The 25,447-nt window shown below is 42.2% G+C and overlaps 1 protein-coding gene across 14 annotated transcripts in view; it reads left to right on the top strand.

Moving 5' to 3' along the window:
* Nucleotides 1–4,192: 4,192 nt before the first annotated feature.
* The window catches only part of EBAG9 (estrogen receptor binding site associated antigen 9), a 41,214-nt gene continuing 19,959 nt past the window's right edge, over nt 4,193–25,447 (top strand). For 2 of the 14 annotated variants that reach the window (XM_037892109.1, XM_037892111.1), the window contains exon 1: nt 20,422–20,442. In XM_037892109.1, the coding sequence (XP_037748037.1) occupies nt 20,437–20,442 (6 nt within the window). In that variant the 5' untranslated portion in view covers nt 20,422–20,436. Of the gene's footprint in view, nt 4,611–4,719; nt 4,938–5,046; nt 5,314–20,344; nt 20,443–24,263; nt 24,282–24,895; nt 25,080–25,447 lie in introns of those variants that run through there. The other 12 variants (XM_037892110.1, XM_037892112.1, XM_037892107.2 and 9 more) reach the window with 10 other exon arrangements.

Raw genomic sequence — 25,447 nt, 5'->3', positions numbered from 1 at the left:
TTTCTGCCAGTGGTTGAGGGACAATCTTCTGAATTAAGTGATAAAGTCATTTTGCTTTAACCATGTAAAAGTGGCACTGCACAACGCATTAGAAATCCTGCAAAGGGACAGTGTAGGTGTTTTAATTGGCATTTTCCAGTTCATTCCCTGATGAACTTGAGTTGCTTATTGCAATTGTAATACAGTTGCTATAGCAATGGAAGACATAAGGCTTTGGCAACATCAGAAGACTTCTCTTTTGGACGACTTCCACCACTATTATTCACCAAATGATCCAAAGGAACTCTCCTTTTTAAAAACAGCATGTTAATTGTGTTTTTGAACAGATGCTTCTTTGTAGATCCTAATAGATTTTCCTCATCTTTACCTATTTTTTTCCTTCTAGAAATATAGATGTTACATTTGAAGTTGCATGATTATTTTTTTAAATTCATGATGGTAGTTATTCAATATTACAGATTTGTCAAAACTTCCTGGATTTTTCATCATTAATATGACAATCACAGAGTGGTCTGTGTTTTAAAGTGTGAAAGGGAGCCTATGTAATTATAAAATATGCATGTGTTTGCATATGTTTAAAGTGTTGATTTATCCTCGAAGTGAACTATTTCCCATGTATATACACAGATTGTAATGTTCATAGAGTGGTTGTATGCTCCTAACAAGTGTCACTGGCTATGCCCATAATGCCAATAATTCCCAATGTGCCATGCTTGTCGTTTTGCCACTCAGTTAGCATGCTCACTTTATTTCTCAGAGTTTACAGATCCATATAAAAGCATATGTGTATACATAAATGATCCCCCCCCCCTTATTTCTGTTTCCCAAGACAGAAAGCTAGATTGTTGGTCATGTAGCTTTTCTATATTAACAGTTTTTAAAGCAACCTTCTACATGTATGCCTCTACCCTTGTTCGAGTTCAAGTTCTAGTAGGAGATCTCTGTACTCTTTAGATTTCTCACAAACTTGCCGTGGTAGCTTGTCTCAGGAACAATGGATGTTGGTGATTATTCTAAGGGCTTATCTAGACAGAGAGTTAGTATGCTAAAAGCAGGAGTGTAAGTAGCATGCCACTGGCTAACTGTCCTTGTGGACCCTGCTGCTATGCATTCAGGTTCCCTAGTGTGCTTTAATCTACTCCCATTTGAAAAAGGAATAGATCAGTGCACTGTAGATTTATGACAGCTTGCCGTGCACTAACTCTCCAACTAGAAAAGCCCTAAATGTCACCTGATGTAGTTTTGCTCTAGTTGTACTTCACAGTTGCTGTAGAATCAGAGAAGCTGGATTTTTTTCCATTTACTTCAATAGGTGTTAGATCAGGCCTGAAGAGAAGCACTCTGCAGAGCTTTTGTAATGCTCTCATTCAAAGCTCTTGCTCTAACTTATAAGAGCAGTCGGGAAAATTTGAAGGAGCTATGTTACTTCCTTTTAAGAGAGAAATGAGTAGACATGCACAGTATTAATACATAAAATAAATTAAGCGAGACTACTCTTACTGAAGGCATAGGAATTAGCAAAAAGCCAACAACCACTTTGTGTTTCTTAGCCAGTTTCTGTCCTTGTATCTGTTACCTTTTGTTTCTAAAATGTTGTGTCTAAATTCCTACCCAAGCATGTAAATATTTTCTTAATTTGAAGTATGTCCATCCTATTCATCAAAACATTTAAGCATGTCATGGAATTGAAAGGACTGCAATAATGGAAAATGAACACAGTTCCATTCCTGGACTGTACTAAAATTTAAGAATTTCAGCATAATAAATGTAAGTCTGGATGCCTACAAGCAAGTGGATTAGCCAAACGTGGAGCTTGCTTAGTGAAAAACTTACTCATAAAAGCAATTTTATAATAAATATATATAACTAATTATAGCTAGTGGAAACATCTGTTAAAGACACCTGATAGCTGTGTTTAAGAAAGGAAATATAGGTGAGAAATGAAAAGCACAGAACAATAAAAAGTTCAACAAAATTTAATTTTAGGTTCTACAGATATTTGTGGTATCAAATTTATCTGTCAAAAGGTGAGGTAACCCTTTAAGGGAAATTGCTCACACTTCTTGTGCTTAGTTTTTCACCTTCAGGGTTTGAGATAGTGGTAGTGTTAGGTGACCAGGCATCATGTGATGGTAGGGTTGAGGTGGGTGGGGGAAGTAATGCTTTCTATAAAAAGTAGTCTATTCCATTTAGTTGTGGTGAGAGATGGAGTTGTAAGGAAATGAAAGGTGTCTGTGATGGAATTGGTAAGGAGCCCCATACAACTGGACTGGAGCTACCCGCAGTAGGCCACCAGGAGCAAAATCCCTTTACAGCAAATGAAATAGCCTTGAGCAATGATATCTGTAGATGGAAGTAGCCTGTACTAGGTAGTGCAAATGGGTGTTTGTCATAAATATAAACGGAAGGGTAACCACCTTTCTCTATACAGAACTATAAAATCCCTCCTGGCCAGAGGCAAAACCCTTTCACCTGTAAAGGGTTAAGAAGCTAAGATAATCTCGCTGGCACCTGACCAAAATGACCAATGAGGAGACAAGTTACTTTCAAAGCTGGAGGGCGGGGGTGGGGGGAAACAAAGAGTCTGTCTGTCTGTGTGATGCTTTTGCCGGGAACAGATCAGGAATGCTCTTCAGAACTCCTGTAAAAAGTTAGTAAGCAATCTAGCTAGAAATGCATTAGATTTTCTTTTGTTTAATGGCTGGTAAAATAGCTGTGCTGAATGGAATGTATACTCCTGTTTTTGTGTCTTTTTGTAACTTAAGGTTTTGCCAAGAGGGATTCTCTATGTTTTGAATCTGATTACCCTGTAAGGTATTTACCATCCTGATTTTACAGAGGTGATTCTTTTACTTTTTCTTTAATATTCTTCTTTTAAGATTAAAAAGAAAAGGAGTACTTGTGGCACCTTAGAGACTAACCAATTTATTTGAGCATAAACTTTCGTGAGCTACAGCTCACTTCATCGAAGTGAACTGTAGCTCACGAAAGCTTATGCTCAAATAAATTGGTTAGTCTCTAAGGTGCCACAAGTACTCCTTTTCTTTTTGCAAATACAGACTAACACGGCTGTTACTCTGAAACCCTTCTTTTAAGATTCTGATTGCTTTTTCATTGTTCTTAAGATCCAAGGGTTTGGGTCTGCGTTCACCTCTGCAAATTGGTGAGGATTTTTATCAAGCCTTCCCCAGGAAAGGGGATGTAGGGCTTGGGGGGATATTTTGGGGGGAAGACGTCTCCAAGGGGGCTGTGTCCCTGTTCTTTGTTTAAACATGCTTGGTGGTGGCAGCATAGGATTCAAGGACAAGGCAAAGTTTACACCTTGAGGAAGTTTTTAACCTAAATTAGCAAGAATAAGCTGAGGGGATCTTGACAGTGTTGAAAGTTGATACTTGTGCTTATTTAGGGTGCTAGGATGGGACTTCCAGTTAAGGTGAGCACTGGGAGATAGTCCATCCCTTCTACTAGACTGCTAAGTCTGGTGGGGTGCAATAGACCTGAGTGCTTTACAATAGTTAGCTAACAGTACAAACATTTTGGAAAGATCATTAAGTGGTCCACCGAGACCCTCAGCAATTTTCAAGTGGTCCGCAGAAAAAAAGTTTGAGAACCACTGCACTATTGTGCTCTATGACAGTGTCTTTGATTGAACACAAGACAGAGTCAGTTTGCTGAACATCTGTTTTGTTGAACTGTGTTTTAATACCCTAGATCAGGGAAAAGATATTTATGTGACTTGCTCAAGTATATGGGATGGATCTGAGATCCGTGAGTGTGACAGCAGCAAGCTCTAATGCTGAAGGAGGTGAACTCCTATTAAAAGACATGTACCGCAGAAATGTAGGTTTCTGATTAGCATAGTTTTTAGTGACCTCATATTTATTCCTAACTATTGATGGGAAACGGATAGCAGACAGCATGGGAACATGCCTCGATTTTCATGTACGTTTACACACCTCGCTCTCTCTCTGGCTTACAAACGTAAAGAAGAGTCCGAATTACACCCCAAGCCCAAGCTGTACAATTCCCAGAGCGGAGGCCGCTATCCCGCTATAATTGCCTGCCACTGGGCCGGGCAGTTTCCTCCAACAAGAGGACAACGAGCTGCTCCGGGCCCAGCACGCTCCGGATGCGCTCACAGGCGGCAGCTGCGCGGCCCGCACTGGCACAGCTCACAGGGGCCAACTCGGCTCCGCGCGGCCGGTGGCGGCCAAGCCCGGCGCGGGCGGCGGCGGGGAGCCCCGCCCAGGGGCACAAGAGCGAACTGGGCTGGCCGAGCCCGAGCGGCCTGTCGCAGTCACGGCGCCGGCCAGCGCGACGCTAAGGCCGCTGGGTCCCTCCCCTGGACACGCCCTGGGAGAGCAGCCAAGCGCGCGCGACCCCCCACCAGCCCCGTCAATGTAGCAGCCAGCGCGCGACCAAGCGGCTGCTCAGTGGCGCGCCTGCAGCCCGCGCCGGCTGGCTCCGCTCCCAGCCTGCCTCTGAGGCGCAGCAGCGGCGGGTCCAAGCTCGACCCGCCCCTCTGCCTCCCCACGTGAGGCGCCCATGGCGGTGGCACGCGCCTGCCGTCCCCCGGCGGTGCGCGTCAGGCAGCTCGCGAGCTGCCCAGGGTGAGTTAGGGCCTCAGGCCAGGGGTCCTCCAATTCCTCCTCCTGCCCCGCCCCTTCGCCGCGCCGTGTCCCCGCCTTCCGCCGGCGCTGGTGGGGGGGGGAGGCTGGGAAAGGGGCGTGGTCGGAAGGGGCGGGACAGTCGCTGAGGTGACAGGAGGCCGAGGTGGCGGGCACGGGGGGCCATGGCAGCGGCGCAAGATCGCGCGCCTAGCTTTGAATGAGGGGCTCTCGCGCTTGGCGAGGGAAGCGGCTCTGGGTGCGGCGGCGAGCGACGCCCTCGGCTCGAGCTGCCTGGCGCCTTCCGGAGCCCCCTCCCCTTCTGGGCAGGTGAGTTAGAGAGCGCGCTGCGCGCGCAGCCCCCCGGTTCCGTGACTGTCGCTCACCCGCTGTCTCGGGCTCTTCTTCCGGGTCCGGTGGCCGGGGCGCAAGGCTCGCGTGCCCCGTTCTGCCCCTAGGCCTGTCTCTTCCGGGCGGGAGGGGGGTTGCTGGTCCCTTACTAGCCCCTCCCCTTAACGGCTGCTGCCCTTAGGCAGCTCGACGTAGCGGTGAACGTGCCATCTGTTGGTCTGGGGGCAGCAGGGCTGGAGCTCCCCCCCCCCCCAGAAACACCTGCTCAGCATCGCTAGTGCCAGCCTGGCACAGCCCGAGGAGCAGGCTGGACCCCTGTGCCAAGCACAGCCCGTGGACTAGTGGGTGTGCTTCGGTGCGTGGCCCATTGCAGGGCTCCAACTGGCGTGGCCAGGGGTCTTGTTCCGAGGGACAAGGGACCATGTGATCTCGAGGTGTTTAGTTGCCACCACCGTTTGTTATTATTGAGTGTCCTTATTTCTGCCTGTTGTGCTTTGTTCCGGTCTCCTTCCCTGTGCCACCTGCAAACTCTGGCATCAGTTGTTGTATAGTGAATGTTGACTTGTAAACTGCAGTGATGACGAGGGTGCAGACTACACCCCAGTTAAATAAAGGGGAATCGGAGGGACCACCCCTCTTGCAGCTTTTGTTTCAGGCTGTCTCTTTGCTGATTTAGGAAGACAGCCATTCTTCCGTGTACAGTCATTTCCTGTTTCACAGGTTTCCTTCACAACCATGTCAATGGGAGAACTTAATACATGTATTGGTTTAAAGAAGGCTTTGATTCTGGAGGGTCTGGATACTGGCCAAGAAGCTCAAAAGATACAATCTGGCTTCTGGGTCAGGTGTTTGATACTATATTTCTGTAGAACAATAGAAATGTAGGGCTGGAAGGGATCTCGAGAGGTCATTTAGTCCAAACCCCCTATGCTGAGGCATGACCAAAGGTAGACCATCCCTGATGGGTGTTTGTCCAAACAATGCACAGAAACCTTCAGTGCTTTGAATTCCACAACTTCCCTTGGAAGCCTATTCCAGTGCTTAACTATGCTTGCAGTTAGAAAGATTTTCCTAATATATAACCCAAATCTCCCTTGTTCCAGATTAAGCTAATTACTTTTTGTCCTACCTTCAGTGGACATGGAAAACAATTGATCACCATCCTCTTTGTAAGAGTCTTCAAATATGTTAAGGGCTCTCTGTTTCACCCCTCAGTCTTTTTTTCCCCTCAACGCTAAACATGACCCGTTTTTTTAACCTTGCCTTATTATTTGTGCTGCTCTCCTCTGGATTCTCTCCAGTTTGTCCACAACTTTCTTAAAGTGTGGTGCCCAATGCTGGACGCAGTACTCCAGCTGAGGCCTTACCAACACTGAACAGAGTTGAATAATTACCTCCCATGTCTTACATACTGCACTCCTTTTAATACACCTCCAGAATATTAACCTTTTTTGCAACTACATCATGTTGTTGACTTGTGTTAGATTTGTGATCCACTATAACCACCAGAACCTTTTCTGCCTGGTCAGTTATTTCCCCTCTTGTATTTCAGCAGCTGATTTTTAAATCCCTAATTATAGTACTTTGCACTTTTGTTTGTTGAATTTCATCTTGTTGATTACAGCCCAATTATCCAGTTTAATCAGACCATTTTGAATTCTGATCATGTCCTCCAAAGTGCTTGAAACTCAGTTTACTGTCATCTGCAAATTTTATAAGCATTCTCTCCACTCCATATTCAAGTCATTGAAAATATTGAATAGTACCAGAGCCAGGACTAACCCCTTCGATATCGCACTAGATACATCCTCCCAGTTTGACAGCAAACATTGATAACTACTTTTTGAGTATGGTCTTCTGACCAGTTGTGCACCTACCTTAGTAATTTCATCTAACATAAGAATGATCCATCTAGCCCAGTGTCCTGTCTTGCAACAATGGACAATGGCAGATACTTCAGAGGGAATGAACAGAACAGGGCAATTATTGAGTGATCTGTCCCCGGTCATCCAGTCCCAACATCTGGCTTAGGGACACCCAGAGCATGGGGTTCTGTCTGTGACCATCTTGACTGTTGATGGACGTATCCTCCAAGAACTTATCTAATTCTTTTTTGAACCAAGTTATACTTTTGTCCTTCATAGCATCACCTAGCAATAAGTTCAACAGGTTGACTGTGTGTTGTGTGAAGAAGTACTTCCGTTTTTGTTTTAAACCTGTTGTCTATTAATTTCATTGGGTGATCCCAGGTTCTTGTGTTTTGTTTGGCCAATGTCATGTAGGATAGTGTGAAAATCAAGATAAATCATGTCTACTGCTTCCCCTATTATCCTCTAGGTGCTTGCAAAATGTCTATTTAATAACTTGTTCCAGTATTATGCAGGTATCAAAGTTACACTGACTGATCAATAATTCCGCAGGTCCTCTTTGTTTTCCCCCTTTGATAGGTGCCATTCTCCAGTCCTCCGGGACTTCACCTGTTCTCCATGAGTTCTCAATTGCCTCAGCTAGTTCTTTAAGTACCCTAAGCTTAATTTTGTCAGCCCCTGTCATCTTGAATACATCTAACTTGTCTTGGAACCGTTTACCAAGGGTTGTGGTGGAGTATTCATCACTGATAAATTTTAAACCAAGATTGGAGGCTTTTCTAAAATATATGCTCTAGCAATTATTTTGGGGAAGTTCTATGGCCTGTATTATACAGGAGGTCAGATTAGATGATCACAATGGTCCCTTCCTGCCATGGAATCTGTTAATCTAAATAATCTTTAATATGTTCTTTCCCAATTATGACTTGTGTTCCTTTACCCTTGTTGTTAATATTAATATTAATGTTAAAATTTTGTTCAGTATCAGGTCATCGTTAATCTTTTTGGTGAAGAAGGAAGCAAAATAGGAATTAAACACCTCTGCCTTTTTAGTGTCATCCGTGATAAGATCTCCTTTCCTGCTAAGTAATGGACTTTCACTTTCTTTCATTTTTCTCTTAATCCTAATGCATTCATATCACCTCTTCTTGTTGCCTTTCATGTCCCTGGATAGATGTAATTCATTTTATGCCTTAGCCTTTCTGATTTTGTGCTTACATTCTTGTGCTATTCATTTGTAGTCACTCCTAGCAATTTGTCCATGTTTCCAATTTTTGTAGGGCTCCTTTTTGATTTTCAGGTCATTAAAGAGCCCTCGGTGCAGCCATATTAGTCTCGTTCTATTTTTCCTTTGCATTGGGATAGTGCGCTGTTGTGCCTTTTTATATTGTCTCTCTGCGAAACTGCTAGCTCTCCTGAACTTCTTTTTCCAATGGGATCTTACATACAAGTTGTTAAACTTAGATTTTTTTTTTAAAGTCCACTGTTGCTCTCAGTCCTTCCTTTCCTTAAAATCATGAAGTCTTTCATTTCATGATCACTTTCACCCAAGTTTCCTTCAATCCTCAGATCTTCAATCAATTCCTTCTCGTTAGAATTAAGTCTAAAATAGCGTCTCGTTACTTCCTCCACCGTCTGAAACAAAAAGTTGTCCCCAATCTATTCCAAGAATTTATTGAAGATTTTGTTTTATCATATTATTTTTCCAACAGATGTCTGGGTAGCCAAAGTCCCCCATTACTACCAGGTCTTGTGTTGTGGATATTTCTGATATTTGTTTTAGAAATTCCTCATCCACCTCCTCCTCCTGATTTGGAGTTCTATAGTGGACTCCCACCATGATGGTTTTCCCCCTTCTGGCTTCACCCAGAGACTTTCGACTGGTCTGCTTTTCACCTTCTTGTGGGCCTCAGAATAAGTGAATGGATTATTGATGTATAATGCAGCAGCTCCTCCATGTTTTTTCCCTGTCTGTCCTTCCTGACAAGCTATACCCCTCTAAATCAATATTCCCATCATGAAGCTGTGCCATTGTTCTGAAGAATGATAGACTTCTATATAGGATGCTGTTGCAGTTGTAGACTGGTATTTAATGTGGCTCTGATATGTTGTTAATAATAATACTTAGAAATTATATGGTATTTTCTATCCAAAAATGTCCATGTGCTTAAAAATAGTAATACATTTATACTGCCAGACTCTTAAAAAAAGAATCTAAGGTATTAGTCACCATCGATCACGATTGATTGGTCAATCCCGGAGACTCTCCAAGTCGATCGCAATCTCCGGCTGCAGCAGGGCTGCCTGCCACTGAGGCAGGCTCCCTGCCTGCCCCAGCCCCACACTGCTCCTGGAAGCAGCCAGCATGCTCCTACGGGAGGGAGAAGGGGAGGGCGGGGTCTGCACATGCTGCTCCCACCTGCAAGCACCACCCTGCAGCTTCCATTGGCCAGGAACAGGGAGCTGAGGCCAATGGGCACTGTGGAGGTGGTGCCTGCAGAGAGGGACAGCATGTGGAGTCACGTGTCCCCGTCCCGCCCCCCCCCCCCCCCCCCAAGGGCCGCGGGGGCACGTTGGCCCCTTCTGAGAGCAGCATGGCCATGTGCTGCACTACTGGCTGGCAGGGTGGGGGAGCGGCTCAGCTCGTGATGGGGAGCAGGTGCCTGAGTGGCAGGCCGGGGGGGAGCCCCGCTGCGCCACCGACCAGGAACTAGCCGAGGTAAGTGCCCCCTGGCGGGAGCCCGCACCCCAGCCCTGAGCCTCCTTCCAGAGCCAGCACCCCATACCTCGTCCTGTACCCCAATCCCCTGTCTCAGCTCAGAGCCCCCTCCAGAGCCCACACCCCCTCCTGCACCCCAACATTTTGCCCCAGCCCGGAACCCCCTCCTACACCAAACTTCCTCCCAGAGCCCGCACCCCCTCCTGAATCCCAACCCTCTGCCCCAGCCCAGTGAAAGTGAGTGAGGTTGGGGGACAGCGGGGGGGGGGGGGAATGGAGTGGGTGGGGCTTTGGGGAAGGGGCGGGGTAGATCCTGGGTTGCCCTTAAATTCAAAAAGTTATCTTGGGCATAAAACGGTTGGAGACCACTGATCTAAGGTAACTACTACTATTTTTAGATGTTTCAATGACTTATCACTTACTTATTTTTAAAAAGATTTTTGTCTTCTAGATAGTCAATAGAAGTAGCAATGTACAAGATAGCAGTTCCTGTCCTAGAGTGTTTACAATGTTCAACAATCAAAAATAGCAGGCAGAAGTGATGTTGTGACACTTCGAGACACTTTCATCCAGATCAGAAGGGGGTTGTGTTACTACCTCCTCTGTAATCCTGGGTGGTTCTGTCCTGGGTAGCTTTAGCTCAAAGTCCTAGCACCAGCAGCATGGTCACAGCACAATGGGCTCACCGTGCTTTCCATCAGCCTGGTTATTCCTTGCCGAGTGAAACCAACAGCCGTTCCAATCCCAAGTCTCCCCTACAGTGTCCAGTCCTTCTCACTGGACTCTCACAGAAGTTATCAAGTTCATTCTCCAAAGAGACAGAATATACGCCACCCTCTTAGTTTGGCTGGAGATCCACACTTCAGCTTAATACACCACAGTGAGATGGCTTTGTAATAATAATAATAATAAAAAAATAACAAAACACTGGTTTAAGTGATTTCAAGTAAGAGTGTGAGATAGGAAAAGTTACAAATAAAACAAACCACATTTTTTCTAGTGACTAAAACTTAATTCTAGCAAGTTACGATCTTTGCCTAAGCAGTTTCCTTACTTACATCAAGTTATCAGCATCCTTAGCCCTCCAGACCAGGGGGCCCAACTTTCATAGGCTGCAGGGTGCTTGCTGTCCCCTCAGTGGTAGATACCAAATTGGCCTTTTGCCTTGGGTTATATCTCCCCAAGTACATTGTCCCTGTTTCACAAGGCATCCTGTGGGTGCAGTCTCCATCACCTGTCTGAGTTTAAGGGGTCATCTTTCCCCCCTTGCTCACCTGATGGTTTTGATTACGTTGCCTTTAAACATGCTTTTCATTGTCTTTGGTGTCAGTTTCCTTAACTTACATTGGAGACACAGTCAGGCCTGTGAAACAACATTCCTTTGTCTAGGACAGGCTGTGCATAGGCACTGGCTGCCAAACACATTTTAGGAACATATTTCCAGCACACATCTGTGATTCTTTATACACCACCTGTATATACATCACACAGTAATAATGACTAGTGTGTTACCAGTTTGCATAAGACACCTAATACTACACCTTTTAGCCCTGGTTACACTGGGGGGGCGGGAATCAATCTAAATTATGCAACTTCAGTTACGTGAATAACGTAGCGGAAGTCAACGTACTTAGATCGACTTACCGTGGTGTCTGCACTGTGATGAGTCGACTGCTGCCGCTCCCCCATCGACTCTGCCTGCACCTCTCGCGGCGCTGGAGTACAGGAGTTGATGGGAGAACGCTCAGGGATTGATTTATCGTGTCTAACTAGATGTGAAAGATCGACCCCACTGGATCAATCACTGCCTGCCGATGCGGCGGGTAGTGAAGACATACCCTTAGATGCAGATTATGGCAACAGCAAGTTGAGGCAACGAGAGTGAGACCTTATGAGAATTCTGGTAAAGTGGGCCCTCTGCCAGTTGGCATTGAAGGGCTTCCTGGGTAGCAGAAGTATTTTTCTTTATTTTCCAGATGGGGAAATTGAGACTGAGAATTTGAGTGAGTAGTCCAAGGTGATTCTGACAGAATTTGGTCTGTGGAGTCCAAGGGTAGTAAAGTGGATTGCGGGCCAAATCTGGGCCAACAGATGCTTTTGAACGGATCCTGAAATCTTTTTATTTGCTTTTTTTTTTTTTTTTTAATTATTTTCTCTGAATCTGTCTGAATTTGTCTGAATCTGGACCTTGACTATACCTTGACCAAGAAATTTGGACGTTGACAAAAAAATAATTGACTATACCTGCTTGAGTCCAAGTCCTGTGCCCAAAGACAGGGGTGACTAACTTGCGGCTCTTCAGAAGTTAATAAGCGACTCCTTGTATAGGCCCCAACTCCAGGGCTGGAGCTACAGGCGCCAACTCTCTAATGTGCGGGGGGCTGCTCACTGCTCAACCCCTGGCTGTGTCACAGGCCCTGCCCCCTCCCCTGAGCCTGCAGTGCCCTTGCTCCTCCCCCCTCCCACGCGAGTCTCCTGCACGCCACAAAACAGCTGATCGGGAGGAGGGGGAGGGAGCAGGAGGCACTGAACGGCGGGGCTGCTGGTGGGTGGGAAGCACTGGGAGGGGAAGGAGGGAGGCTGATGGAGGAGCTGCTGACGTATTATTGTGGCTCTTTGGCAATGTACATTGGTAAATTCTGGCTCCTTCTCAGGCTCAGGTTGGCCACCCCTGCCCAAAGAGTTTCCTGTGAGTATTGCAAAGTAAGTTACATCTACATATAATTATTCCTGGGGGAATTCTGCACCAAAAAATTAAAACTTATGTGCACAATGTTTTAAAATTCTGCATATTTTATTTGTCAAAATAACACATATAATCACACCAGTTTAAATTATTTTTGGTCATTTGTTTTAAAATACCCTGTCAGAAAGTATGTCGGTAATAATACAGACAATAAAAAGATTCAGGAAAAGTTTTTTGACAAATAGATTCCTTACTAGGCATATTAATACAGAACTCTGAGTGATAAGTGCTTGTTTTGGGCAGTCACATAGTCAATATGTGGTCATTCCTGTTCGATCAGGTGACTTCCTTTAATTAACCAGCTATGTATTACAGCAGCTAAGTGGCTACAATAGGGCCGACAAATATAGTAAACTGAGAGAAATTCGGCTTGGAAAATTTACTTGAATCTATTAGCCAGGATGAAAAGTAAGTGCGATGTCATGACTCCCAAGCCAAGTAAAGAAACAGTTTTGACCAATTTTTGTACTGTATTTACTTCTGTCAGTGAACTTTCTACTTAATGGTTGTTTATTAGATGTGCTCTTCCACTGCTATCATACCATCTTTCTGTTCCTGGCTCCATTTCTCTCCTTTCCTGTACAGATCAGAATGTATCTTTTCCTGTTCTGTCTTTGTCTTTTTTTTTTTTTTTTTTAATTTTGCCTTTTGCTCTCATATTTATGTAATATACCTACGGTGTGTTCTCCATTCTTCCTTCAACTTATTCATTCAAAACTATATTAGTCCTTTTTGGGGACTTAAATACTAGGGACACTCCTCCCCAAACACCCACTTAACATCCAGAGGACTAAACCTACTAGCCCAGCAGCTTCCAAAGTGTCTGTCTATAGAGAGCTGGCTGATCATATACTGCTGACTCTTGTTTCCAGCTAATAACTTGCAGTAAAACAAGCCTAATACATCAAATATTTCCTAATACTACTTTGCTATGTAAGCAATTGATGTAGTTACATCACTCTGCTATTTGATCACCAGTGGTGGAGAGGTATCCCTAGTGATCATCAAGGTAGAAAGGTGATATATAAGATAATCTGTTGAGATGTGGACCACACTGTGAAAATGTCCAGAATATATGGGAGCCAATGTCCAGATGAGAGCTATTATTTGTATTACAACAATATTTAAAGGCCCCATTTAAAATTGGGGCTTTAAGGTGCTAAGTGCCGAACATACACATAGTAAAAAACCAGTCACTTTCCCAAAAAATTTCTAATCTAAATAGACAAGACAAAGAGTGGGGAAATAGTATCCCGGTTTTACAGATGAGGAACCAAGGCACAGAGATTAAGTGGCTTGCCCAAGGTTACACAAGAAAATTGACAAATATGGGAACTAAACCCAGACCTTTTGAGTCCCAGTCCAGTGCTCTAACCACAAGATCAATTTTCTTCACTCTTTCAACTGCTACTGGGCGATGTTAAGATACGAGGATTCCTCCTACCATGGTGCTGTCCCATCATATTGCTCTATTTCTGTACCAATGCCTGTCTAGAAGGTGTCTGATAAACTCAAAATCTCTCCCCCTCTTGCTGGAAAGGAGACTGAGCATTTTCTAACTCCCCTAATATGCCTGATATTATATAAAAACTAAGTTTGCATTCAAGGCAGGAAAAATCAAAGTTAATAGGTTTCAGAGTGGTAGCTGCGTTAGTCTGTATCAAGTACTCCTCGTTCTTTTTATCGAAGTTAATGTTGCTTGTGCATATGAATCAATAGAACAGTTTCAGAAGGGAAGAATTTCCATTGTTACGCTGCAAGCGAATGCATCAAACAAGTCGTTGAAAGAAAATTCTATAAATAACCCATGGCTTTTAATACCTGCTGTTTTTCCATCTACACAAACTGATTGGCAAGTAGCCTCCCCACGAAGAGCAAGTGAGCAAGCATTTCCCTGTTATGTGCTCCTGTAGCCTGACTGTACCTGAATGGTATGCTTGACTCAAGTACTAGCCCTTACTAATCAAATACAACCCAGGAGTCAGCTTTGTTATACAAAAATGTGTTCCAGTCCATGGTGATATTGAGGGACTTTTTTGAAATAATCTAATTGGCAGTGTAAAGTCACTGTCAGAAATAACATTTTAATGTTTCTTATCATGTTAGCCCTCACTTTCCTGCAGTAATAATAGTTAACTATCAGTAGTTTCTGTTGCTAGAGAACTGGTTTGGCTCATACAGCTGCTGAGGGAATGGGGGTTATTGTAACTAGGAATGGTGATTGGAATGAATGGGTAAAAGAGGAAAACAAAAGAATATTAAGGTCTTCTGTTTTCAGTGGCTCATCTGGAATATGATCAGTTCTGACATAAGTTCTGTCAGTTCTGTTGTCTTTGTGTCATGGCAGTGCTCTCAGCCTCTCCTTTCAAGCAGGAAGTGATGTAAAGGTTGCGTATGGTATTCAAAAAAGCCCCCACTACAATTTTAGAATGTGAACATTACACTTTTGGGGAAGGAAGTAGAACAAACAAATTGGGGGTTGTCAAGGGAGAGAATAGCTAGTAATGTCCTCCAAACAGTTAAAATTATAATGAGGTATTTCAACATGGCAATGACATGACTAGAGGATGTACTACACAGGGTGGCCTTTTGAGTGGCTATCATTGAGCAAGGATATTAAAGGGGCCTCAAAGCACAGAGATATTAAATCTGGGACTCCAAAACAGCTCAGTAAAAGAAGAGAGGTTGTTTTACTAGTCAGATTTCCCAATCCCTTCTAAACTGTGATTTTTTTTTTTTTTTTTTTGGAGGCTGGAGGGGACCTAAATAGAGCACTATAATGTACCTTAGAGCACTATAATGTAAGGTGGTGGTGCGGTGTTGTATGTGCATGCCAATTCTACCCTCCACACATGGTGGTAATATTGAGGAGGAGTTAAAAGCAAAAAAAAATTCTAATCTGCAGAAATATCTGATTTTTAGTAATAAAAATCCAATGACATTAACTAAAGCTAAGCCTTTTAAGCAATGGCTGCACCCAGTGGTTCTGCTTTCTGCATCATGTGTCCTAAGGATTGGTGGAAATACCTGAAATTCTCTGTTATGACAATTTGGGGAGGCTGGACCACCAGAGCTGCTTCAGTATGTTTCTGATGCTGAGTACTTCCTATCAACTGGCCAATAGACGGTAAATGTCAGTTGGAGCCTGTCAGTAAGATGGAAGACAAAGTATCTCTGTTTGGGCATTAGTGGGCAATAGTTTTTCACTGTTGGGATTTCAGGTAGAGGGTGGTTTCTAATTCTGTCATGAAACTAACAACTTCTTACATTTTACAGTTTTTTTCAACACTGATTTATTATGAAGTTTATCGCTATATTCTATTTTCTGCCTTACCTCATTCAATAAAGCTATTTCTGTCATCCCTGTTACTTTGCCTCTTATTCTTTCTCAATCATAACTTTTCCTCAACCACCACCACCTATGTCTACTGTTCATGAGTCATCCTGCCTTGGGGGGCAGGTGGTTCTTCTTCTTCAACCATTGGGGTCTGCTCCTCAATTCCTGTTACCAGTATAGCATACTGGTTCTTGATCTCGATGGACAGGGGACCCAAGGTGGCAAGCAGACAGTCTCCTCCCCACAGAGCAGGGTTTCTCCTCCTCTGGCTCTGCTGTATTCACATGTAGTTGGCTAGCATCCTCCATCCCAGACATCTCCATGTGCATCCTGCCAGTGAAGTCCTCATGCTCCTTTAACCTATGCAGACAAGCCATCTCTTATATGCTTATTAAGAGGAAATCCACAAATGGACACCTCTTATGCCAAGTTGTTCCCCGACCTGGCTTTCTTTGGCAGGGACATGCAGGCGACTTTCCCAGCAAGTCAGGACCAGGGCCTGGATAGAAGCTTCCTGAGTCAGGATACCTCTGTCTGGCAGGCCCTCACCTGTACAGGCAGAGGAAGATGATGTGCCATTTTCCTTCTGTTGAGGGTTCTTCCATGTTTAGTACCTGCAAGTTGACTGATCCTAATTGTAAAAGGCCCATTAAAGTGAAACTTAAACAGAAGAAGAAACTGAACTATAATCCTGAGTTTTTCTTCCTTGTTTACTAGCTATTACAGTTGAAGATCTAAATTTCAACCCCAAATGTGTGTGTTTGGAAGAGATCACAGTTGATTGCATAAAAAAATGGAAAATTGTTTCAGGAAAATCACAAAAGACAGGACACTTGCATTGAGGGTGGTGTTAATTTTTAAAAGATCTGCCCACCCAGCTCACCTTCAGTCGTGTGGTTTTTAACACGCATTGGAGTGGGTAGGCCAGAAAATCGTAATAGGCTGTATGCTAAGAAAGCTCCATTTGCCGGAAGCTGGTAATGGGCGACAGGGGATGATTACCTGTTCTCTTCATTCTCTCTGAAGCACCTGGCATTGGCCACCGTCGGAAGACGGGATACTTGGCTGGGTGGACCCTTGGTCTTACCCAGTATGGCCGTTCTTCTATAATGGTGTATTGGTAAGTAGGGCAAATACAGTAGAATGGTGGACATAACTAGTTAGTAGACGAATTGCAAGCTTTTAATTGTGGACCATGTGTGTACTGTTTTCTGTTTTGAGGAGTTATTATGCTTCCAAAGCAAATGATATCGTATGTGTTTGTGCTTTATTTCACAAGATCTTTATGGCATTTTTCAATGTGGTCTGAGTTGTTTCTTTTTCTTCAGAAAAATATATTTTTGGGGGATCGAAGGGAATACTCATATACCCAGGGTTGTAGTGGCTCCTTCCAATCCAAATTCTGCAACTCATGAAAAGAGATTTGTCAGGATCAATTTGGTGTACTCCGTCTAGAGGTTTTGGAGAGACTTACATTAGTACTATCATAGAATCATAAAACTGGAAGGGACTTCGAGAGGTCTTCTAGTCCAATCCCCTGCACTTAAGGCAGGACTAAGTATTATCTAGACCATTCCTGACAGGTGTTTGTCCAACCTGCTCTTAAAAATTCCCAATAATGGAGATTCCACCACCTACCTAGGCAATTTATTCCAATGCTTAACCACTCTGACAGTTAGGAAGTTTTCCTAATATGCAACCTAAACCGTCGTTACTTCAATTTAAGCCCATTGTTTTTTGTCCTGTCCTCACAGGTTAAGAAGAACATTTTTTCTCCCTCCGCCCTGTAACAACCTTTTATGTACTTGAAAACTGTTATCATATCCCCTCTCAGTCTTCTTTTCTCCAGACTAAACAAACCCAGTTTTTTCAGTCTTCCCTCCTAGGTCATGGTTTCTAGACCTTTAATCATTTTTTGTTGCTCTTCTCTGGACTTTCTCCAGTTTGTCCACATTTTTCCTGAAATGTGGCATCCAGAACTGGACTCACTACTCCAGTTGAGGCCTAATCAGCATGGAGTAGAGCGGAATAATTACTTCCCGTGTCTTGCTTACAGTAGTCCTGCTAATACATCCCAGAATGATATTTGCTTTTTTGGCAACAGCGTTACACTATTGACTCATATTTAGTTTATGATCTACTATGACTCCCAGATCCCTTTCTGCAGTACTCCTTCCTAGGCAGTCATTTCCCATTTTTAATGCGTGCAACTGATTGTTCCTTCCTAAGTGGAGTCCTTATTGTCCTTATTGAATTTCATCCTATTTACTTCAGACCATGTCTCCTGTTTTGTCCAGATCATTTTGAATTTTAATCCTATCCCCCCAAGCACTTGCAACCCCTCCCAGCTTGGTATAGTCTGCAAACTTTGTAAGTGTACTCTCTATGCCATTATCTAAATCATTGATGAAGATATTGAACAGAACCGGACCCAGAACCGATCCCTGCGGGACCCCACTCGTTATGCCCTTCTAGCATGACTGTGAACCACTGATAACTACTCTTTGGGAACGATTTTCCAACCAGTTATGCATCCACCTTATAGTAGCTCCATCTGGGTTGTATTTCGCTAGTTTGTTTATGAGAAGGTCATGTGAGACAGTATCAAAAGCCTTACTAAAGTCAAGAGACATCACATCTACTGCTTCCCCCCCCATCCACAAGGCTCGTTATCCTGTCAAAGAAAGCTATCAGGTTGGTTTGTCAGGATTTGTTCTTGACAAATCCATGCTGAGTGTTATTTATCACCTTATTATCTTCTAGGTGTTTGCAAATTGATTGTTTAATTATTTGCTCCATTATCTTTCTGGGTACAGAAGTTAAGCTGACTGGTCTGTAATTCTCTGGGTTGTCCTTATTTCCCTTTTTATAGATGGGCACTATATTTTCCTTTTTCCAGTCTTCTGGAATGTCTCCCATCTTCCATGACTTTTCAAAGATAATTGCTAACGGCTCAGATATCTCATTCAGCTCCTTGAGTATTCTAGGATGCATTTCATCAAGCCCTGGTGATTTGAAGACATCTAACTTGTCTAAGTAATTTTTGACTTGTTCTTTCCCTATTTTAGACTCTGATCCTATCTCATTTTCACTGGTATTCACTATGTTAGATGTCCAATCGCCACGAACCTTCTTAGTGAAAACCGAAATAAAGTCGTCATTAAGCACCTCTGCCATTTCCACATTTTCTGTTACTGAGTTTCCCACCTCATTGAGTAACGGGCCTACTCTGTCCTTGGTCTTCCTCTTCTTGCTTCTAATGTATTTGTAGAATGTTTTCTTGTTTCCTTTTATGTCCCTAGCTAGTTTGATCTCATTTTGTACCTTGGCTTTTCTAATTTTGTGTCTACATATTTTTGTTGTTCATCCTTTGTAATTTGACCGAGTTTCCACTTTTTTGTAGGACTCTTTTTTTGAGTTTTGGATCATTGAAGATGTCCTGTTTTAAGCCAGGGTGGTCTCTTGCCATACTTCCTGTCTTTCCTACGCGGTGGGATGGTTTGTTCTTGTGCCCTTAATAATGTCTCTTTGAAAAACTGCCAACTGTCTTCAATTGTTTTTACCCTTAGATTTGCTTCCCATGGGATTTTACCTGCCAATTCCCTGAGTTGGCTAAAGTCTGCCTTCTTGAAATCCGTTATCTTTATTGTGCTGTTCTCCCTCCTACCATTCCTTAGGATCATGAACTCTACCATTTCATGATCACTTTCACCCAAGTTGCCTTCCACTTTAAAATTCTCAACCAGTTCTTCCGTATTTGTTAAAATCAAATCTAGACAGCCTTCCCCCCGCCCCCAGTAGCTTTCTCCACCTTCTGAAATAAAAAAATTGTCTCCAATACATTCCAAGTACTTTTTGGATAATCTGTGCCCTACTGTGTTATTTTCTCAGCAGATGTCTGGGTAGTTGAAGTCCCCCATCACTACCAAGTCCTGTGCTTTTGATGATTTAGTTATTTTAAAAAAAGCCTCATCCACCTCTCTGAGATGTGATGGTTTTGGAGATGTTTTAAACTGTTTTAGCCAATGCCAGGGTTCTAGCCCAGTTAAGTGACTTGGTTACAGCACAATCCTGTCCACAATACATATTTTGACAGTGTAATTACCAGAGGGACATCCATGTCTGTAGTGTAAATAGGTGGTCTGTTAGGATTGTTCTTTCTTATGATGGTAGAGTCAATTGCTCCAAGTGGCATTATGCTCCCCAAGGGCCAACTTCTGTGATTAGGGTTCTTATTGAAGTTCACAGGAACTGTGTGAGCAACCAATTACATGTTTTGGCTGCAGCTACCTGTTTGAATAATAATCATATCTAAAATAGACTGGTTATATAGAATTGTATTACAGTTATTTTTATACTGATAGGAAACTGACAGATACGTTCTCTCATACTTATGTGATGGTATTCTTACATTTTTTTTGTTTGCTTGAGTACCCCGGACCCCACCTTTTTCCCCCGATAATATATTTGAAGAACTTGTTATATGACTACTACAATGTCAATAAAATGTCATAGTGGATGACAAATAGTACATACATAATGTGTATTGTGCCTTGACTCTCTCCTCACTGGTGTAACTCCGTTCACTTCAGTGGAGTTACTCTTGATTTACTCATGGGTAACTGAGAAGCTAATCAGGCCTAAAAGCTATGTAAAGATATTATGCATTTGGGGTATTTTTATTTTAATGTTTATTTTAATTTATTTATTTTACAGGCAAAGTTTCTCGCCATGGCCATCACACAGTTCCGGCTTTTTAAAATTTGTACTTGCCTGGCAGCAGTGTTGTCCTTCATTAAGAGGCTAATATGCAGGTAAATAACATGGTTTCATGTATTAAACTGCCTAGTCTTCTTTTGTTTAAATTACAAGTTGTTCCTAATCTTTCCTCCTCGCTTTACTCATTTGCATAGTTCTTAACTGCAGAACAAAGCCTAGTTGAATGATAGTTAAACTGTACTCAAACCGTTCATCTTGGTGTTCATTTGACATTCAAAATTATGTAGTGCTGTAATGTGAGTAATTGGACTAAGTTCTACAGCTGTGTGTATACCGTATGGTTTATAAAACAACAATACGGCTATGTCTTATGCCTATTTTTAACTTTTTTTTTTAAAGCATGTTTTGAAAGTTGCTTCCTAAAAACATATCTGAAAAATCTGTTCTCTGAATTTCTGGAAGAAAAACCCCACTTTTTTTTAGCTGAAAACCTCCTTAGAGCAAAGCATACACTTACCAGCTCTCAGGGTTTTTTACAATTGCAATATCAAGTCCACAATTGTTTGTCACTAGCTTTCCATTATAGACTCAATTGTGACCCTTCCACTTTTGTTTGCCAAAACCAAACCAGTCTATCTGAAGCTCCTCAAATGGCCTTCTGCCCATTTAGGGCTTTTTTAAAACTTGGGAGTAAACTGTACAGGTCTGTAAGAGATGAGACTAAAAACCAGTTAGAATTTAGTTGAAGAAAATTGTAAAATGTTGTTTCTTTGTGAAATGTCGTATCTGAAAAAGTACTGGTTTAGATACTTAAAATTTGGCTTCTAGTGTCCTCATGACACGTAGGTTTTCTGGCTGTCTCATTGTTAACAGTTCAGGGAAAACCTCTGCTTAATATGAATTTGCAGTCAAGAAAGTAAAGAAAACGTTAGGATGCCTCAGCACTGGGATGGAAAGCATGGGGGAGAAAAACTCAGTAGAATCATAGAATATTAGGGTTGATAGAGACCTCAGGAGGTCATCTCGTCCAACCCCCTGCTCAAAGCAGGACCAACCCCAACTAAATCATCCCAGCCAGGGCTTTGTCAAGCCTGACCTTAAAAACCTCAAAGGATGGAGATTCCACCGCCTCCCTAGGTAACCCAGTCCAGTGCTTCACCACCCTCCTAGTGAAATAGTGTTTCCTAATATCTAACCTAGACCTCCCCCACTGCAACTTGAGACCATTGCTCCTTGTTCTGTCATCTGCCACCACTGAGAACAGCTGAGCTCCATCCTCTTTGGAATGCCCCTTTAGGTAGTTGAAGGCTGCTATCAAATCCCCCTTACTCTTTTCTAAAGACACTAGGTATGTCCCTTCTTGGAATAGTTTTCATATCTGGTCACTGCAGCTAAAAAGAAATATAGTGAAAAGTGTGTGGGGCGGGGTATCAAAGATTGATGACAAAAATGACAAAGTATGGAAAAAATTTTTAATATAAAAGAGATTGAAAAGACAGGGGCTGTGCTTTAGAGAGGAAGTAAATAAGGGGGGACAGGATAAACATATACAAAAGAACAAATGGTATAGAGAAGGTAGATCAGACATTTCTTTTTACCTTTTCTCCTAATACAAGAATGAGAGTCATTCAGTTGAATTGATAGAGATCAAATTTAAAATTGATAAAAGGAAACACTTTTTCACACCACACAAAATTAGCCTTTGGAACTCATTCCTACCCTACTTCATTGAGACCAACGGTTAAGCAGGGTTCAAAAAAGGATTGGACATGTGTATGACTAATGAGAACATCCAGAGTTATTTTGGGAAGGAAATAAAAAATAAAGAAAACCAGGAGAAAAGCGAGAAACCCTCATGCTTCAAGGCATGAGCCAACATCTGACAACAGGGTAAGGAAGAAACTGTCTCTGAGCATTGTCTAAGGGTTTCTTGCACCTATTTCTGAAATAGGTGATGCTTGTCACTGTTGGAGACAGGATAGTAGTCCAGCTAGAGCAATGATTATTTTCCTATATCTTTTGGAGCAGGGCCTTTTAGAGTTTGGAAAAGGTTTAGAGCAGTTTGCAAATTTAAACTTCAAGGAAAGTAAAGAAATCAGTCTTTTTTTTTTTTTTTTTTTAAAGAAATAAACTTATGATGTTTTACAAGCACGCTATGTTCACAAACCTCATAGGGTTCCTGGCTAGGTTTCATGCAGACCTTTAGCTGTGCAGGAGCAGAGTGAGGCAATGAAGCCAAAAGTCTCTGGTTCTATAGTTTATAATCTCTGGTGTCTTTCTCTCAACATGCTGGGTTTATAGCAAAACCAGAGAGCCACTAGGATTGGGGTTCCTGCAAAGTTTATAAAACTCCTGAAATGGCTAAATACTTGCCTAGAAGTGTTTTGTGGATTCTGCAGGAATAGAGCTTCTGATGAAATTTCCATTTTCTCCGTGATCGAAGTGGTTACCTTCTGGGGAAAGACTTCTGTAATCCCTCCGCTCGCTTCTGCTATGCATGAATTCATGTAAGCTTACTCCTCTATACATAGGTTTCAGAGTAGCAGCCGTGTTAGTATCCGCAAAAAGAAAAGGAGTACTTGTGGCACCTTGGAGACTAACGAATTTATTTGAGCATAAGCTTTCATGAGCTACAGCTCACTTCATTGGATGCATTCAGTGGAAAATGCAGTGGGGAGATTTATATACATAGAGAACATGAAACAATGGGTGTTACCGTACACACTGTAAGGAGAGTGATCAGGTAAGGTGAGCTATTACCAGCAGGAGAATGGGGGCGGGGGTGGAGACGGGACACCTTTTGTAGTGATAATCAAGGTGGACCATTTCCAGCAGTTGACAAGAACATCTGAGGAACAGTGGGGGGGCAGGGGGGAATAAACATTATTTAACCCAGATTAGGAGGCTGATATATATATTCCTTAATTTGTATGTGAAGATATGATATATATGATTTTAAAAAAAAATCAGTACAAGGTCAATTTAAAATGGTGTTTGGGGGGGAAAAAAATCCTAAAACAAAACAAATAACTGTATACAAGTTCTAGTACGAAAATGTCCAGGCCAAAGCTTTTTGGGAAATCCTCAACTCAAAATCTAGTCAGTTTAAAAAAGAGCTTGTTTAATGTTAAGTATTTTTCTCACTCCTTTTGCTGTGTGAGTCACATAAAAAGGGAAATTAACTAGACAAAAATGCTTTCACGTGCACGTGTCAGCATAGAGGAAAAAATAGAGAAAAACATCTTTTAATTTCTTTATTTATAGTAAGATTAGGAGCTACCTGTAGCAATAGTAGGTGCAATACTTTCAGAGAGGAGTTTGATTTTTCAAGGCCCTGATCCTGAAAACATATGCTTAACTTCATTCATATTGTAGTGAAATTGATTGGACTACTCATATGTTTAAAGTTAAGCGTTTGTTTGTTTGTTTGTAGGATTGAGGCCTAAATTGACAGTGTCCTTTTAAGATATTTAAGGGTGTAAATATACATGTAGTTATTTTAAAACAGTATAATGTGCATTAGTTTTTTTGTGGTTTTTTTTTAAATTGAGTTGGAACACTGCCTGATGATACTCTTTAAATAAAAACACCTAAATATCAGAAAGTCTGGAAGTGCTCAGTCAAGTTCCAGCCTTTATTCTAGTTTCCTGACTTTCAAAAGCTTGATTTAAAAAAAAAAAAAATTGTTTGTAACTGTGACATTGAAATTGATCAATATCTATTCACAATCTTATCTCTATTGGGTTGTTGGGGTTTTGTTTTGTTTTTGTTTGTTAATCATTATTGTGGGTGAAACCCCTGTTGCTTTCTTCATCAGTTCCTGTGCATTGATCTTCACCATTGGGTTGGATTATTTTTTCCAATAGACTGTGAAAGCTACCACAGCCATAAATCTGGGTTTTCGCAGATCATAGACACCCAACTGCTGTGAATGGTAGGGAGCAACTACATGTACAAGTTCTAGTAAACACATTTTAAATGCTAAGGCCTTGATTCTGCAAAGAGAAACATGTGTGTGGACCCCTGCATCTATGCAGAGTCCCTTTGAAGTTGGTGGGGCTCTGCATGGGGACAGGAGTCCATCCCATTCAGTTGTCTTTGCAGTATTGAGGCCTAACATAGTTAGTTTTACTGAGAATCAGTGTATTTTGTGGGATTTTTGTTTGTGTTCCATAAGCCAAGCTTAATTATATACATCAGGAGAAGTCAATTATTTTTGTCAAGGTCCAGACTCCAGAGAAAATAATACAAAAATGATGATGATGATAATAAGGTAAATAAAAGATTTGGTCTGCCTGTTGACTACCCCTGATATACAGTGCTAGATTCACCACTCACCATTCATCCAAACTATTATTCCATACACTGATGATCATAGAGAGGGCCAAAGCATTTAAAGAAACTCTCCGCTTCTTTAAAGTTTGAATGGTTGAAGAGCTACTGACACAATTAAGGATGGACTGGTAATACTGATAAGTCAAGAGTCCAGTGCTCTGGTTTTTGTCAGTCCCTTTAGTACTGTGTTGCTACTTGAGATTAGGTGTAGGTGGAAGCACGTTTTAAATGTTCTCTTCCTTCGCTGCATCCTATTTTCTCAGCAGGAGTGAGTGTTGTAATCCAAGAGTGACATTTCAATCGGAAAAACCCTCAGGATTTGTGCTGAGCCTGCGGGCCTTGTGGAAATTCAATGCACACAAGCAGGAAAATGGGGATGCACTTCCATCACTTACAAGTATGTCTAGAAGGGCTTTTAAATTAGATTGTAGTGATGTTTGGTGCCTACTAAACAGGGAAGCTCCAGGCAAGACTTCAGATTTTTCTTTCAAATGCAGACTTATTCCCCGAAAATAAAAAGCTTGTGGAACTGGAGAAAAAAATTGATCTTTTGCAAATATGTGGGAGCTTGTATGTCTCATGGAGTTGCTCTTTGACCTTAACTGTAAAGTCTGAGAGCTCAAAACTTCTTCCAATGCTGTGTTAATACTTATATTTAAAAGGGTACTACCAACTTGAATTTTTTTTTTTTTTGAACTGGACTAACTTAAACAAATTCACTTTTCTCATAGAGGGTTTTTCAAGTAGAGTGCTTAAGAGGAAATT

This window comes from Chelonia mydas, chromosome 2, assembly GCF_015237465.2.
Source record: "Chelonia mydas isolate rCheMyd1 chromosome 2, rCheMyd1.pri.v2, whole genome shotgun sequence".
NCBI classification, from domain to species: domain Eukaryota; kingdom Metazoa; phylum Chordata; order Testudines; family Cheloniidae; genus Chelonia; species Chelonia mydas.
The sequence above is the reverse complement of the archived record's forward strand: the minus strand, read 5'-3'. Positions and strand labels throughout refer to the sequence as shown.